Source organism: Sus scrofa, chromosome 13, assembly GCF_000003025.6.
Source record: "Sus scrofa isolate TJ Tabasco breed Duroc chromosome 13, Sscrofa11.1, whole genome shotgun sequence".
NCBI classification, from domain to species: Eukaryota; Metazoa; Chordata; class Mammalia; order Artiodactyla; family Suidae; genus Sus; species Sus scrofa.
In genome coordinates, this window is record NC_010455.5 from 136,959,302 (window position 1) to 136,974,698 (window position 15,397).

The 15,397-nt window shown below is 51.0% G+C and overlaps 1 protein-coding gene and 1 long non-coding RNA gene across 4 annotated transcripts in view; one reads left to right on the forward strand and one right to left on the reverse strand.

Moving 5' to 3' along the window:
- Nucleotides 3,134–6,255, reverse strand: LOC110256412. Its single transcript, XR_002337872.1, has 2 exons — nucleotides 4,342–6,255; nucleotides 3,134–3,439 (listed from the first exon to the last, which is right to left on the reverse strand). It is a non-coding gene; the product is annotated as an uncharacterized LOC110256412 (long non-coding RNA).
- Nucleotides 6,445–15,397, forward strand: part of ADCY5 (adenylate cyclase 5) — a 168,050-nt gene continuing 159,097 nt past the window's right edge. For 2 of the 3 annotated variants that reach the window (XM_021070242.1, XM_021070243.1), the window contains exon 1: nucleotides 13,475–14,826. In XM_021070242.1, coding sequence (XP_020925901.1) covers nucleotides 13,699–14,826 — 1,128 coding nt within the window. In that variant the 5' untranslated portion in view covers nucleotides 13,475–13,698. Of the gene's footprint in view, nucleotides 6,596–13,474; nucleotides 14,827–15,397 lie in introns of those variants that run through there. The other variant, XM_021070244.1, reaches the window with a different exon arrangement.

Consider the following 15,397-nt stretch of genomic DNA (forward strand, 5'->3'; position numbering starts at 1 on the left):
CTTACCACATCATGGCAAGACAGCCATCACCTGTGGTCACCTAGGCTGAAGTAAGGCTTTGGAGGACAGGGTTGCTGATGAGATAAACCACTCGGTGAGAGTAAGGAATATAAACCTGGGGAGTAGGCTGGAGTGTTTAAAGAAAAATAATAACCTTGGGGTTTTCTCTTCCCTTAAAAAAAATAGCTTTAGGAAGTTCCCATGTGGCTCAGCGAGTTAAGCATCTGGCATTGTCACTGCTGGGGTGGATGTTCGATCCCCGGCCCAGGAACTTCCACATGCAATGGGCATGGACAAAACCAGTTTTATATATAATGTTATATATCAATTTTACCTCAATTTTAAAAATAGCTTTATTGTCAATTTAGTTATGTATATTGACATACAATAAACTGCACATATTTAAAGTGTATAATTTTTTTTTTTTTTGGCTTTTTTTGACCCCTGCCCAAAGTATATGGAAGTTCCCAGGCTAGGGGTCAAATCAGAGCTGCAGCCACCGGGCTATACCACAGCCACAGCAATGACAGATCCGAGCCGCATCTGCAACCTACACCACAGCTCAGAGTAACACCGGATCCTTAACCCACTGAGAGAGGCCAGGGATTGAACCTGCATCTTTATGGCTACTAGTCAGGTTCGTTACCACTGAGCCAAAAATAGCCTATAATTTAATATTTTGACAAATATATGTATACAAACACATACACACCTATGAAACTGTCACCCCAATTGAGACAAGGAACATCAATTACCCCTCAGCCCCCTGGCCCCAAGTTTCCCTTTCAATCAACCCTCCTGCTCTTCTGTGTCTCCCTGCTATTCCCAGGGAACATGAGCTGCTTTCTATCACTATAGATTAGTTTGCATTTTCTAGAATTTTTTATAAATGAAACCATACTGTATGTATGCTCTTTTGTCTGGCTTCTTCCACTCAAGATAACTACTATAATCATTTTGAGGTTTATTCATGTCTTCGAATAAATCAATAGTTCATCTTTTTTATTGCTGAACAGTATTCCATTACATGGATATGCCAAATGCATTTATCTAGTCACTTGCTAATGGCTATTTGGGTTGTTTTTCAACATGAGTAAAGTTGCTATGTATATTAGCATACAGGTCTTTGTGTGGACATATTCGTACATGCTTTCATTTTGGGGGGTAAATATTTAGGATTGAAATTGATGGATTATACGGTATGTGTATGTTTAACGGTTTAAGAAACCGCCAAGCAATTTCACAGGGGTTGTGCCATTTGCTAGTTCTACCAGCAACATATGAGAGTTCTAGTTGCTCCATATGCTGTCCACCACTTGGTATGGTCATTCTTTAATTTTAGCCATTCTAATGGTTTGTGGTGGTGTCTCACTGTGATTTTTAATTTGCTTTTCATGACGACGAATGATGTTGGCATATTTTCATGTCCTTTATCTGTATATTTTCACCCAGTTTGGGTCAAGTGTTTGTTCAAATCTTTTGTCAGTTTTTGTTGAGATGTTTTCTCCTTATCAAGTTTAGAATGCTTTTGTAGATGCTGCCTACAATTTTTTTATCAGATGTATTTATCTGCAAATAACTTCTCTCGGTCTGTGGCTTGTCTTTCCATTCATTTAACAATGTCTTCTGAAAAGTACTTAATTTCGGTGAATTCCTATTTATAAAAAAGCTTTGTGAATAATTTTAAAATAATGAATTGTATTTTTGGTGTCATGGCAAAGAAATCTTTGTAAGCCAAGATCACAAAAATGTTCTTCTGTGTACTCTTCTTACAGTTTTTTGTTTTCTCCTTCTGGCCGCCTGGTGGCATATGGAGTTCCCAGGCCAAGGATCAGATCTGAGTTGCAGTTGATAGTGCCTAACCCATTGTGCCACAGCAGGAACTCCTCTTCTTACAGTTTTGTTTTCCATTTCCACCCCTGAAACTCCCTAGGCAACACAAGCAGCCCCATCCATCCCTGTTAGGTCTGCTCCTACCTTGCTTAAAGATCCTTAGTGGGAAACTGGCAAGAGGATGGCAATTTTTCTCAGGTGCCACCCCTGCATTTCTCCTCTGCTTTCAGACATGTAAGCAATGAAGCATATTCTTGTATGCCCCAGAGGACCAAGCCCAAAGTCTGGCTCAGGAAGAGCTGTCTATATGCCAGAATCTCAGGTGGACAAAGCAAACTATTAGGTCCTTTGGCTTCTTCGTCGTCTCTGCCTGCTTTGGGCTGACAATAAAAGTCACGAAGGCTAGGTCCAATTCTGCCCCTCATGCTGTGTAATGTTGATCAAGTCACTCTGCTTCTTTTTTCCTCTGTATCCCCACCTGTGTGTGGGGGGGGGGGGAAAGGGGCGGGAGGAAGCTGCTCGGGTCTTTCTCCTAACACTCTCATTGCTACTGAGTTGATAAGAATAAGACAATACATTTCTTACCCAATCTTGTTTACTCTCTAACAGACACTCCCAAAGCTGCCTTCTCCAGGAACAGCTTTTAAAGGATGCTTTCTTTCTTTTTAAAAGGACTCTACAAATGCAAGGTACTGTTAGAATTTTCTCTTTTTAAGTAATTCTAGAAAGCCCAGCCCTAGGATTTCACAATCTGTCACTGTCCCTTGGTGCCTCTGCCTGTTGCCAGGGAAAGAGATTATCCCAGTTTGGGGAAGGTCAGCCAGCCCCAGCACGATCACTAACACGGCTTGGCTTGCCACCCCCAGAGAGTCAGAGTCAGTGATACAGAGACTGGACAAAACCTCTCCAAGGCCAAGCAGAGTGGCCAGTGAGAGGGGACACAACACTCAACACCACTCGAGCTGCTCACAGGCCACTCTAATCACCACCCACGCCTGCGGGAGGGCGCAGCTCTCCAGGCTGCACAGCAGACAGGCTGCTGTCTGTCAGAATCCTGCAAAAGGGAAAGTCTCGGCGAACAGAGACCTCATCTGCATGACCCTGGGGGCCCTGCTCTGAACACAGCAGAGATGAAAGAGTAGACCAGATCGTCCAGACTACTAGACAAGCTGGGACACAAGCAGCACAGACATAAAAATATTTTTCACAGTCATCTATAAATGTATGCAAGAGCCTGAGACCCAGAAAGGTACCTCATCCCACGCTAACCTCTTAAACGAACATCTGGATCTGTTGAGAATGAATTTATAAATTTGCTTTTATTAAGACTGATTCCTATTGTATATAAGGGTAAATAATTTGAAAAGGAATTTCACATCATTGTCCAGATCCTAATAACAAGTCATCAGCGTGTGTAGGAGTGCAGTTACCCTTGCTGGGGGACCGCAGTTCAGAAGAGGTGAAGTGATTTGTCGGCTATCACATAGCCAAAGAGTGGTAGGGCTGGTGTAGAGCCTTCAGGTATTCTGACTCCAGGCTTAGCACCCTTCTCTCAATCCTCCTCATTGTTGAGTGGAAAAGATTATTTTCTCATCAGATGGGATGCCTTAGTAAGGAAGCACAAGGAAGAAAAGAAAGAGAGGAAGTAACTGATGCCTAAAGCCAGCTGAATTTGTTCTGCCTACCAAGAGGGAAACAGATGATAGGACCATATTGGCCCCCTGCCCCCTACTCTTTTTTTTTTTTTTTTTTTTTGTCTTTTGTCCTTTTAGTGCTGTACCAGCGGCATATGGAGGTTCCCAGGTTAGGGGTCTAATTGGAGTGATAGCCGCCAGCCTATGCCAGAGCCACAGCAATGCCACATCTGAGCCTTGTCTTCGACCTACACCACAGCTCACGGCAACGCCAGATCCGTAACCCACTGAGCGAGGCCAGGGATCAAACCTGCAACCTCATGGTTCTAGTCGGATTCATTTCTGCTGCGCCAGACGGGAATCCCCCTACCCTCTGCTCTTGATGCGTCATGTTGCCTCTGGTTTACAAAACAAACAGGTTAGTGTGTAAGCATTGTGTTTTCTTTATAAAAGGACACGTCGCAGAGAGCTTTGGCTAGCCATCTCCCCAAGGGCATCTAAAATCGGGTTCAAACTACACAAATGGTATGTAAACAGTTCGGGGGAGAGAGCAATATATTGTATAAGGTTCATATGTGTAGGTAAATACATGAACAGATTGTCATTAAGGTAATTTGAGACAGTGGATAGGACAAAATACCCTCAGAGACATAGAGGGCTGCTGGTCTCTGACTCTTTCTCTCCCCTGTTCAATAAAGAGGTTATGGACTCCTGGTATGTGTGTGTCTGTCTGTGTGTGGGTGTCTACTCGTGGAAGAAGGCATACATGGCTGGGGGCAAAGCCTGGCTTTAACACCAAAGCTGAAGTTCAATGATGCTGCTTTCCAAGAAGGTTGCCTTTGACTTTTCAAATGAAAAATTAATAGGCACTTACTTGCTGCTGCCTTTAATCACATTTGCTAGAGGCAAGTGTCTGCCAACGGCATGGCCCGGGCTATCTTCTATGCTGGATCTGCTCTCAGCAAACTCATTGGTCTGGGAGGAGAAAGGGTGCCATTTTGCCTGAACAGCTGAAGGGGCAGAAACATCATGGGAGGTGGTATCATGTTTTTTGTTTATTGTTTGTTTGTTTTTGTGCTGATGGATCCCCACCCATTGGCATTCGCCTGGCAGAGAAGCTAAAACAAACATGCCTTAGTAGAGCATGGATGAAGATCCTGAACCTGTGGATTGAAGACCGCAAAGGGCCAAGGAAGATTTTGAGAGAGCCACTAAGCCTTGTCTCTAGGCATAATAAAATGCTCCCCTACAAATGCAGAATCATTTTTCTAGCATGTCTAGATACTACTGGGATTAGTAAAGTATTACTTCATCTGCTAAATGAAAATCAATTACTAAATTTGTAGTAGCTTTTTACCATTATGTATTTTTCTTAACCAAAGGTACATTGTTGGGGTCCTTGAAAATTTTTTACCTTAAATATGAGCCTTCATACTAAGAACTTAAGACTAGGATATCCCTTCTCTAACTGAAGCAGGATTACTACAGGAATGGTCTTCTTGGACATCACGTTCCCCCATTTTCCCCCAGCTTTATGAAGATATAACTTACATTATATCTCATCTTTGTAAATCACATAATTTACAAAGTGCGAAATTAGGTGTTTTTGTTTTGTTTTTTAGCTTTTTAGTATATTTTAAGTTGTGGGACCAACTCAAATCTTAGAACAACTGTCACAATTTCCTTGTACTCCTCAGCACTTAATCCTCATCTCCCCGCCTCTGTCCCCAAGCTCCAGGCAATCATGACTCTTTTCCGTTTCTATAGCTCTGCCCCCTCTGGACATTTCCAATAAATAGGATCACACACTACGTGGTCTTCTATGACTAGAAGACTGTTTCAAAACCTCAAAACTCCATCCAGTTGTTGCATATCCAACTCCTACATATACCTCTGTTGCCGTCTCACCTCTCCTAGAAGTCTTGCTTGCTCCTCAGCCTAGAGGAATATTTTCTCCTACTAGTTCTCAGCCTCTTATTTGTTCAAGAAGCGTTCAGGATAAGCTGCATGGCCCATCTCTGCTGACAGGGGACTGTTCTCCAGCTCGTTCTGTGATTTCCTCACCTCTGACTTCTTGGAGGTGGCCTCTTGCTGGCATACTTCCTGGGTTCACTCCACTCAACCCTGGCCAACATAGTTTTCTGCTTGAAATGGGTAATCTGTTTATGTGTGTTGAAAGAATAAATGACTCATGGGGATGTTCCCATATTTTTAGGAAAAAAAGGATGCAGGAGAAAGTGCAAGAAAGCAAAACAAAAAACAGGAACAAAGATAAATCATGGAATGCAGGCATTAGAATCCAAAGGATTGGCAGCTGCAGAGCAGGCATGATCTCCTCATGTTGTGCCAGAGGGCATTAAAAAGCCCTGGGCCACCACAGGTCTCCCATTACCTCCAGCAGCAATTGAGAGAACGTGTGTTCCTCACTCCTTCAGCTGAAGGCATTAACCGCCTCCATTAAAATGCAAATGTCAACACCTGGGAGAGCGGCAGATCGAGCTATTATCAGCCATTTCCTACTCAGCTACAATCTGAGCTCTTTGAATGTTTCCCTGTTCCCTGAGGCCCAGAGGTCTGGAGGTGAGAGAAGTGTCTGGAAAAACCTAGGGCCTGGTTCCCTCTGGCCAATTGCAAACTTCTTATCATCCTTGATTTCCCAGCCAAGGAACCCAGAGATCAAGAGGAAGATGTCCTCGGTTCTGGAGTTCCCATTGTGGTGCAGGGGAAATGAACCCGACTAGGATCCATGAGGATGGGTGTTCGATCCCTGGCCAAGCTCAGCGGGTTAAGGATCTGGCATTGCCGTGAGCTGTGGTGTAGGCTGCAGACATGGTTCGGATCCCACGTTGCTACGGCTGTGGTGTAGGCGGAAGGCTACAGCTCCGATTCAACCCCTAGCCTGGGAACCTCCATATGCTGCAAGTGCAGTCCTAAAAAGCAAACAAACAAACAAACAAACAAACAAAACCAACAACAAAAAAACCACAAATGTCCTTGGTTCCTCCTCAGAGATCCTAGTGGGGATGGGCTGGAGCGGAAAAACCTCCGAGGATGACCTACCTTCAAGATGCCCATGCCGTCCTGTTAGCTTTTCTCTGACTCGGGGATATCAGTTCTTCGAAGGAAAGGTAAGTTATCGAGTTTGCGGCATGGGATTGCTCTCAGAATGCCAATATCAGGGGAGGTTGACACACCTTTGGGAACTGGATGATCTTGAAGATTCTTTCACCCTTGAGGGGGCCTAGGGTTCTTAGCGTGCTTTAATTCCCTGTGAAGAACTCATTACCAGGCGGGGCTCTCCGAGGCAGTAGGGAAAGTTCATTTTTGAGCCCCCAATTCCTAACTGGCTTTCATTTCTGCCACCTTCCTTCCCATTCCTGGGCATCCATGCCCTTTTCTGGTTCCATGTGCTCCAGGAAATGCTCAGTGGTGTCGAAATGTTCTCTCCTGCTTCTCCCTAACTCATCCCTCCTTCCGTATAGCAAGCATCCATTCTCTTGGTGCCCGCAAACTTGTTTTGGCAATAAAGGGGGAAGCGTGCTGATTAAACTCATCCACACTAACTTAATAACGACTGGTGGTCTTGGCATAAGTCCTTCATTCTACCACATACCAGTGGTATCTGCATTCCCTTTTTTCAACCACTTTCTTGAGATATAATTATATACCATGAAGTTCACCTGGTTGGGTTCAAGTGTGCAAGGCAATGGTTTTTAGTATATTTCTCAAGTTGGGCAATCATCGCCATAATCTAATTTTTGAACATTTTCATGCCCCTCCAAGACATTTTGTACCCATTAGCCAACACTCCCCATTCCTCCCCCTCTCCAAGCCTAAGCAACCACTGATCTACATTCTCTCTGTAGATTTTCTGCATTTATTTTTAGGGTATGATTGTCATCCTAAAGCATGACTATCTAATTGTAGGATTTTTTGGTTGTTGTTGTCTTTTTGTCTTTTTAGGGCTGCACCCGCAGCATATGGAGGCTCCCAGGCTAGGGGTCACATTGGAGCTGTTCCTGCCAGCCTACACCACAGCCACAGCAACATGGGATCCAAGCTGCGTCTGTGACCTACACCATAGCTCACAGCCATGCCAGATCCTTAACCCACTGAGCGAGGCCAAGGATCAAACCCTCAACCTTATGGTTCCTAGTTGGATTCATTTCCCCTGTGCCATGACGGGAACTCCTAATGGTAGGATTTTAAGCATTGTAGGGGAAGGAATTTTCAGGTACAGGAGTATTACTAAGACCCATTTCTACAAATATTTCTAAACAGTCTAAAATATTAATAATCGAATTTCCCAAATAGAACTATGTTTCCAAAAAGAAGCCTGGGGGAAATGACGAATGAAGTCCTGAAGGGTAACCGGGGTACAGGGGGAAGATGGCTGGCGGGGGTGGGCGGTCCTCAGATCTCCCAAAGGACCTGCTGTGCCAGAGGTGCATAGCCACCTCCCCTCTGCAAACCAAGTGCTCACTTCAGAGAGAGGCCCCAGGTGGGCTTTGGGTCAGCCCCTCTCTAATGACAACAGCCAGGCACATGTCCTGGAGGTGGTCTTCAAAACCTCTGCCTTGTGTTCCTGTGACTCCCGTCCTGGTTTTCATGTGACCTCTTGGACTCTTCCTCTAAACAGCAGTTGACCCCTGGATTTCCTTGTCTGCCCTTCACAGGGTTCCTCCAGCCAATGGCATCATTTCCATCCCCATGTCACTTCTGGGCTCCAGCCGCATCTGCTCTGCAATAGCTTCCTGACTGGTCCTCTCTGTTCTTGGATCTTGCTTGTCTAATTTCATGACAACATTGCTAAGAGTTTGCCTCGCAAAACATAAATGGCTCAGGACACTTCTATCCCCCTCTCCAGGGACCCTTCATTGTCTTTAAACTGAAGCCCACTCTCCTCCACATAGTGCTAAAGAGCCCAACCTACCTTTCCATCTCCATCCACAGCGGCCAGTCAGTCCCCTGAACTGCGCCCCACCCCATCTCACCCCTCAGACTCCATTCCCACCACTTTCCCCTAGAGGTTACCATTTGCTTATCCAACAAGCAAAGGAGGGAAGGGCACTTCCTGTGTGCCAGGTACGGGGCACAAGAAAGAGTAAGATCCCAATTCTGCCCTCAAGGAGTTCAGCAGACTGTGGAGACAGTTCTGAAAAAGTCAAGATAACACAGCGTGACAATTGCTATAATAGAGAGAAAAGCAAGGTGCGCGGGGAGCTGAGGAGGAGGGTGTGCTTAGCAGCCTGGGGGAAGGGGAGGGAGAGGAGGGCATTAAAGAGGCATCCATTTGAGTTGTGCTGGGGGTGATTTCTGCAGAGGTTTAGAGGTTCAGGGCGGCCTGACGACCTGGGGAAGGGGTGGACAGTGAAAACCTGCAGGTAGGAAGAGGCCATTTTGCGGAGGGTTTTCAGTTAGCGTGTAACATGCATGATCAGATGGGGACAAAGTAGAGGACAGATCCGAGAGCAAGGAGAAAGTGTTGGTCACTGTCCAGGCAATGAGAAGGGAGGATCTGGGTGAAGGTGGTACCCAGAGAATGGAAGAAGAGACAGATATGAAAAGAGCAGGGCATGGCAGCAGGATCTGAGAGCTGGGTTGGGAGGGCTCACCACTCTAAGCTCAGGGAGTTGGGGGTGGTAATAACACCAGTGGCGAAAATACAGAGGGAGGAGCAAGCTTGGTGAGAGATGACTTTAGTTTTAGACAAATGGAATCTGGGGTGCTGGTGGGTACCAAGGAGCATCCATGGGGAGCCTACCAGTGGACGGGGGTAAGCTTGGAACTGGGAAGGGAGGCAGGTGCTGGAGATGCAGATTTCAGAAATACCTTAGGCGAAAAAATGTTTATCCTTTGGCTCAGCAGTTCTACTTGTAGGAATTTCTCCTAAGGATACAATTAAAGTTGTGTGTGAAGATTTATCTACAAAAATGCTCATTGTTTATAACACTAAGAGAGTGGAAACTTCTTATAAACTGCTATGACAGTGAAAAATATCCAATGGTAGGGGGTTAGTTAAATAAATGATGCTATATTCATGCAATGGAATTCTATTCAAACAATAAAATGGATAATGTAGATGGATGCCTATTGGTATTTTTAAAAATCCACATTTTGCCTAGAAAAAACAGAGTCTAAAACTATTAGAGTGAAAGTCCCATTTTTGCTTAAGAAAAAAAATTAAGATGTGAACGGTTCTTTCTAGGTGCTGTGATTATGAATGTGCTTTTTTGGGTCTTTTTTCTAGGTTTTTCACATTTAATCATACGTGGTTTTTGTTATAAGATGACGGTTATTTAAAATTTTTGAGGCATTCCTGCTGTGGTGCAGTAGGTTAGGAATCTAACTACAACAGCTTGGGTCGCTGCAGATGTGCAGGTTCAATTTCTGACCCAGCATGTAGGTTAAAAGATCTGGCATTGGCACAACTGCCTCGTGGGTCATAGCTGTGGATCAGATCCCATCCTGGCCCAGGAGCTTCCATATGCCGCTGGTGTGGCCATAAAATAACTAAGTAAATAAATAAATAAAAAGAAAAATTTTCAATAAAATGCAAAGGAATGACCCAGAGAGAGCTCAGAGAATGAGAAGGGGATCAAGGATGGAACCCAATCACCTTGATACTTCAGGCCATCTGGCTGCTGTCTGTGCAGTCGCATGCCTGGGTGTTCCTCTCCTGGCATGTGTGCCACATGGCTGTGTGGTAGAGTACAAGTAGCAGACCGGACTTGGGTTCCATTCTGCTATAAACTGCAAACCTTGGGCAAACTTTGATTCTCTAAGTCTCAGTTTTCTCATCTTTACAGTAGGGAGGATCTTCCTCAAAACAGTTACGGGGAGTTCCCGTCGTGGCGCAGTGGTTAACGTATCCGACTAGGAACCATGAGGTTGCGGGTTCAGTCCCTGCCCTTGCTCAGTAGGTTAACGATCCGGCGTTGCCGTGAGCTGTGGTGTAGGTTGCAGACGCGGCTCGGATCCCGCACTGCTGTGGCTCTGGCGTAGGCCGGTGGCTACAGCTCCGATTCAACCCCTAGCCTGGGAACCTCCATATGCCGCGGGAGCGGCCCAAGCAATAGCAACAATAACAACAACAACAACAACAACAAAGACAAAAGACAAAAAAAGACAAAAAAAAAAAAAACAAAAACAAACAGTTACGGAACTGTAAGATTCACAAACATAGAGATGTTGCTTAATAAAAAGCAATCCATCCTCTTTTTCTTCTGACTCCTCCTTCTCTTCTGGCCCCAGATTCAACCTTTGGAGTCTTTTTGGCCCTCACAGTGGGAATTAATGCCTCCTCTCTCTGTTTGGACCTCTGATGAGCCCTGACTGAATTGTGCTCAGAACCGGAGTTATCGGCTAGCTCCTCTCCCTCTGAGAGGAGGGTCACCTCTCTATCCCTGAGGCACCTAGCACAGTGCTTTGCACATAGGGGGTGCTCTATGAATGCTGACTAAATTCATGGTGCTTTTAATGACTTCACTAATCATGGATTGATTTCGAAAAGGCTGGGCTACTCTAGGGCTAGTTTATTCAGACCTCTTGGCATGTTTCTCCCATTTTGTAACCTTGGTGAGGTTTATCTTACAAGTTGCAAAGAGATGACCAACAGAAAAAGAAAGGGAAGCTCACCCCAACTGCTAGCCTCTGTCAGAAGCTCTGCAGAGAGAGCTGGAGGAAGAAGAATAAAGTCAAGGTTGCTTTTCCCTCCCCGAAGTAGAGGTGTAGTGGTCCTCATCTCTCCTAGTGTTTAGACTGCAGGAACATCCAGCGGGACAGCTTAGGGGCAAGAGGGTAGGTACATCATTCCACAGATCTGGGTCCTCTCTGACCCAAAGTCAAGTCGTCTCCTCTCCTGCTTCTTTGCCGCTGGGGCGATGCAGGACTATCGGGTCCTTCTCTGTCCTCTCCCCCGCCCCACTCCCGCCGGGGCTCTCCATCCTGCTCTGTTTTGCATCCTTCCCGATAACACCTTGCTAGGTAGGGAGCCAGCCTGGCGCTGGATCTTTCGGTTGCCAAGTCAGGAGACGTGTGTGGCCCAGGGCAAGTTGAGTAAGCTCTGAATCTTCAGTGTCCGCATTTATAAATTGGAATTAATCACATAGGCCCTGCCTCTGTCACAACTCCAGGGTGGTTGAGGGAAATCAAATGAGATTCAATAGCAACAACAACAAAAGTATGAACAGGAAAGGCTCTTCACAAATGCCAGGTGTTCCTGGTGCTGTGTGCGGGGCTCCCTCTCGTTAACTATCCACCAAAGCGTTCCTGTCCGCCCCGCCCTGGCTGCAGCCGCCTCACCCACTGCATCTCCATCTTTTCCGTCACTGTCTTCCTGCGCCTCTGAGATCCTCAGTCTCTCCATCTCCCCTGTCCATTTCCGGGTCTGGCTCTCGGGCCCCTCCAGCCCTCCAGGGACTCTGGTCTTCGTCTCCCTGCTGCAGTCGCTGCCTAGGCGCCCCCAGCCCGCTGCGCCCTCCTTTGGCACAGCCGCCCGGCCAGAGAATCGCCCAATAAGAGCGCCGAACTCAAGTCTGACAGCTCAGGAAGCGGCCAATCGAGCCGGACCAGGAAAGGGGGGCGCAGCGCGGGGGCTGAAGTTGGATAGAATGGGGGGATGGGGATTAAAGGGGGATACAAAAGAGGGGAGCTAGGACTAGGGGCGCAGGGACCCAAGCAGGGGGTGGGGGAGGACCGCAAGCCACTCAGGTCCGGCGAAGGGACCGCGGGCTGGACGCGGCTCCAGGCGCCAGGGAGGGAGGGGGCGCGGTGAGAATTTTAGGTGGGGAAGGGGAGCTGGGGCCCCCACGGCCCCGGGCGCCTCACGAGGCCGGGCTTGAGGATGCCTGCGGGGCGCCGAGGCGGGGGCTGCGGCCCGGTCGGGGGCGGAGGCGGCCGAGCGCCGCTGTGAGCCGAGGCCCGAGCGGCGCGGGGGGCGGGGAGGCGGCGGGAGGAGGGGATGCGGAGGGCGCTCCGGCGGCGGCGGCGGCGGCTAGCGGGCGAGAAGGGAGGAGCGGCGCGACCGGCCGGAGCGGCGCAGGGCCGGAGGCGTGCATGGCGCGCCCTAAGCCTGGCTTCCGCGGGCCCCCCCGGACCGCCCCCGGGGCGCAGCGGCTCTTGGGCCGGCCCCTCTCGGCCGGCTGCATTTGAGCCCCGGCCCTCGATCTCTGGATGCCGTGCTCCCCGGGAGAAGCCCGCTTGCGTTGGGGCAGAACGGCGGCGGCGCCGCGCCGGATTCCGCCCTCCGCCTAGTCCTCCAGCGCCCGGCCGCGGTGGGCCGGCAGCCGGTGGCGAGGATCCTGGGGCTTTCGGAGCCGGCGCGACAGCCCTCCTGTGCCGGCGGGTCCGGGCCAGCCCCGCTCCGTTTTGGGGGAAGGGAGAGGCGAAAGGGGAAGGGCCGCGCTGCAGGAGCGGGTCCTCGCCGCCGCCCCCTGAGCGGACGCGCTGAGGCTCGGCTCTGCTTTCGCCGGGGCCAAGCTCCCAATCTCGCCGCGGGAGGTGGGGGATGCGGGCGACGGCCCCCTTGGGCTACAGGACCCTCCCCCCAGGGCTCCGGAGCTGTTGCTCCGCCCGCCGCCCCCTCCCCCGTCCTCTCCACCCCCCATCCCACCTCCCCACCCCTCGTAAGAAAATAATGCTGGCTGGCGCCCGCACCTCCCAGTCGCTCCCAGTCTGCCGTGAGGAAAGGGTGCCCGCTTGGTTTCCACGCCGGGACCCCTGCCGAGCCGCCCTAGCTGCCTCGCCTCGTGTGCCGCTGGGCTCCGCTTAGGCAGAATCTGCGAGCGCCGCGCCCGGGCATTGCCAGCTCCGGGGAGGCGCCGCCCGCAAGGACACCTCGCCGTCCCGCCTCGTCCGCAACTCCGGTCCTTGTCGAGCTCGACGCGAGCCAGGAGTCCGGACGTCCCTCTGCGCGCGGCGCAGCATCTCGAGCAGTCCCCGCTGCCCCAGCTTGGAGCCAACTCCATCTCGGACCTGGGACTCCTGACGCGGATTCTCAGCCACTTCTCACCTCGGGGCTGTAACTGCCTCCCACTCTCTCTCCCGCTGCCCTCCTTCTCCGTTCAGCACGGGGGTGCCAAGATGCCCAGCTACTGCCCAGGGCCCAGGGCCGCCCCCGTCGTGTGACCCCAGCCTGGTCCCCCTGCTCGGCCGTCCGCCCTCCCCTTGGAGACCCCCGGCCCGGCCCCCGGGGGGGGAGGAGGAAGAAGACGACGAGGCCGAGGGGGGGATGTCCAGCTCCAAAAGCGTAAGCCCCCCGGGCTACGCGGCGCAGACAGCTACGGCGCCGGCGTCCCGGGGAGGCGCGGAACACCGCTCCGCGTGGGGCGAGGCCGACTCCCGAGCCAATGGCTACCCCCACGCCCCGGGGGGTTCGGCCCGCGGCTCCACCAAGAAACCCGGGGGGTCGGTGACCCCGCAGAAGCAGCAGCGCCTGGCCAGCCGCTGGCGCAGGGACGACGACGACGATCCCCCGCTGAGTGGCGACGACCCTCTGGCTGGGGGCTTCGGCTTCAGCTTCCGCTCCAAGTCGGCTTGGCAGGAGCGCGGTGGCGACGACTGCGGTCGCGGCAGCAGGCGGCAGCGGCGGGGCGCGGCCGGCGGGGGCAGCACCCGGGCGCCCCCTGCGGGCGGCGGCGGCGGCTCCGCGGCAGCTGCGGCCGCAGCCGGTGGGACGGAGGTGCGCCCCCGCTCGGTGGAGCTGGGCCTGGAGGAGCGGCGGGGCAAGGGCCGCGCGGCCGACGATCTGGAGGCCGATGCCGTCGAGGATGACCAGGGGTCCCGGGATGGCGGCAGCTCAGAAGGCTCGGGCGCGGGGCCCGGCGCGGTGTTGTCGCTGGGCGCCTGCTGCCTGGCACTGCTGCAGATATTCCGCTCCAAGAAGTTCCCGTCGGACAAGCTGGAGCGACTGTACCAGCGCTACTTCTTCCGTCTGAACCAGAGCAGCCTCACTATGCTTATGGCTGTGCTGGTGCTCGTCTGCCTCGTGATGTTGGCCTTCCACGCAGCGCGGCCCCCGCTCCAGCTGCCCTATCTGGCCGTGCTGGCGGCCGCTGTGGGTGTGATCCTTGTCATGGCAGTGCTCTGCAACCGTGCCGCCTTCCACCAGGACCACATGGGCCTGGCCTGCTACGCGCTCATTGCTGTGGTGCTGGCGGTCCAGGTGGTGGGCTTGCTGCTGCCCCAGCCGCGCAGCGCCTCAGAGGGCATCTGGTGGACTGTGTTCTTCATTTACACCATCTACACTCTCCTGCCGGTGCGCATGCGGGCCGCGGTACTTAGTGGGGTGCTCCTGTCTGCCCTCCACCTGGCCATCGCCCTGCACACCAACGCCCAGGACCAGTTCCTGCTCAAGCAGGTAGGGGCCCACCTGGGCACAGGGACTGACTTGTGGGGTGGGCAGGTCTCAGCCCGACTCCAGAGAGAGGCAACCCGCCTTCACCCTTTCAAGTGGTGAAATCCATAGAGACGCGGCTGTGTCGGCTGTGTGGTGTCTTCCAGCCTCTGAACCCCTTCTGAGCCCCAGCATCTTTGTTTACAAAGAGTGCTCTTGTATATAACGTTCTTGCTGGTGGAAGACATAACTAAACCGTAGCCATTATTGTAAGGATGCTAATGAGGTAGGAGTATTGGAAGAGAAAATTCAATGGAGAGGTCCCCTTCTCTTCCCGTGCTTCTGTCCCTGTATATAAAAGCCTCCTGACAAAAGTTTCTGGACCTTGTCACCGTCTCTTTCTCCTGAGAGCCACTGACCATTTGTTAACTGAGTCCTGGATAGAGGGTTGGAGAGGGAGACCCTAGGCGCCCCTTGCCCAGCCTTAGGGAGCAGAAATGATAGCCCCGCCCATTGTCTGAGGCTGGGGTTTGGGAGCTGGAGATATCTCTGAACTTGAGGGAGGACTAACAAGTTTGTTTTGTTTGCAAAACTG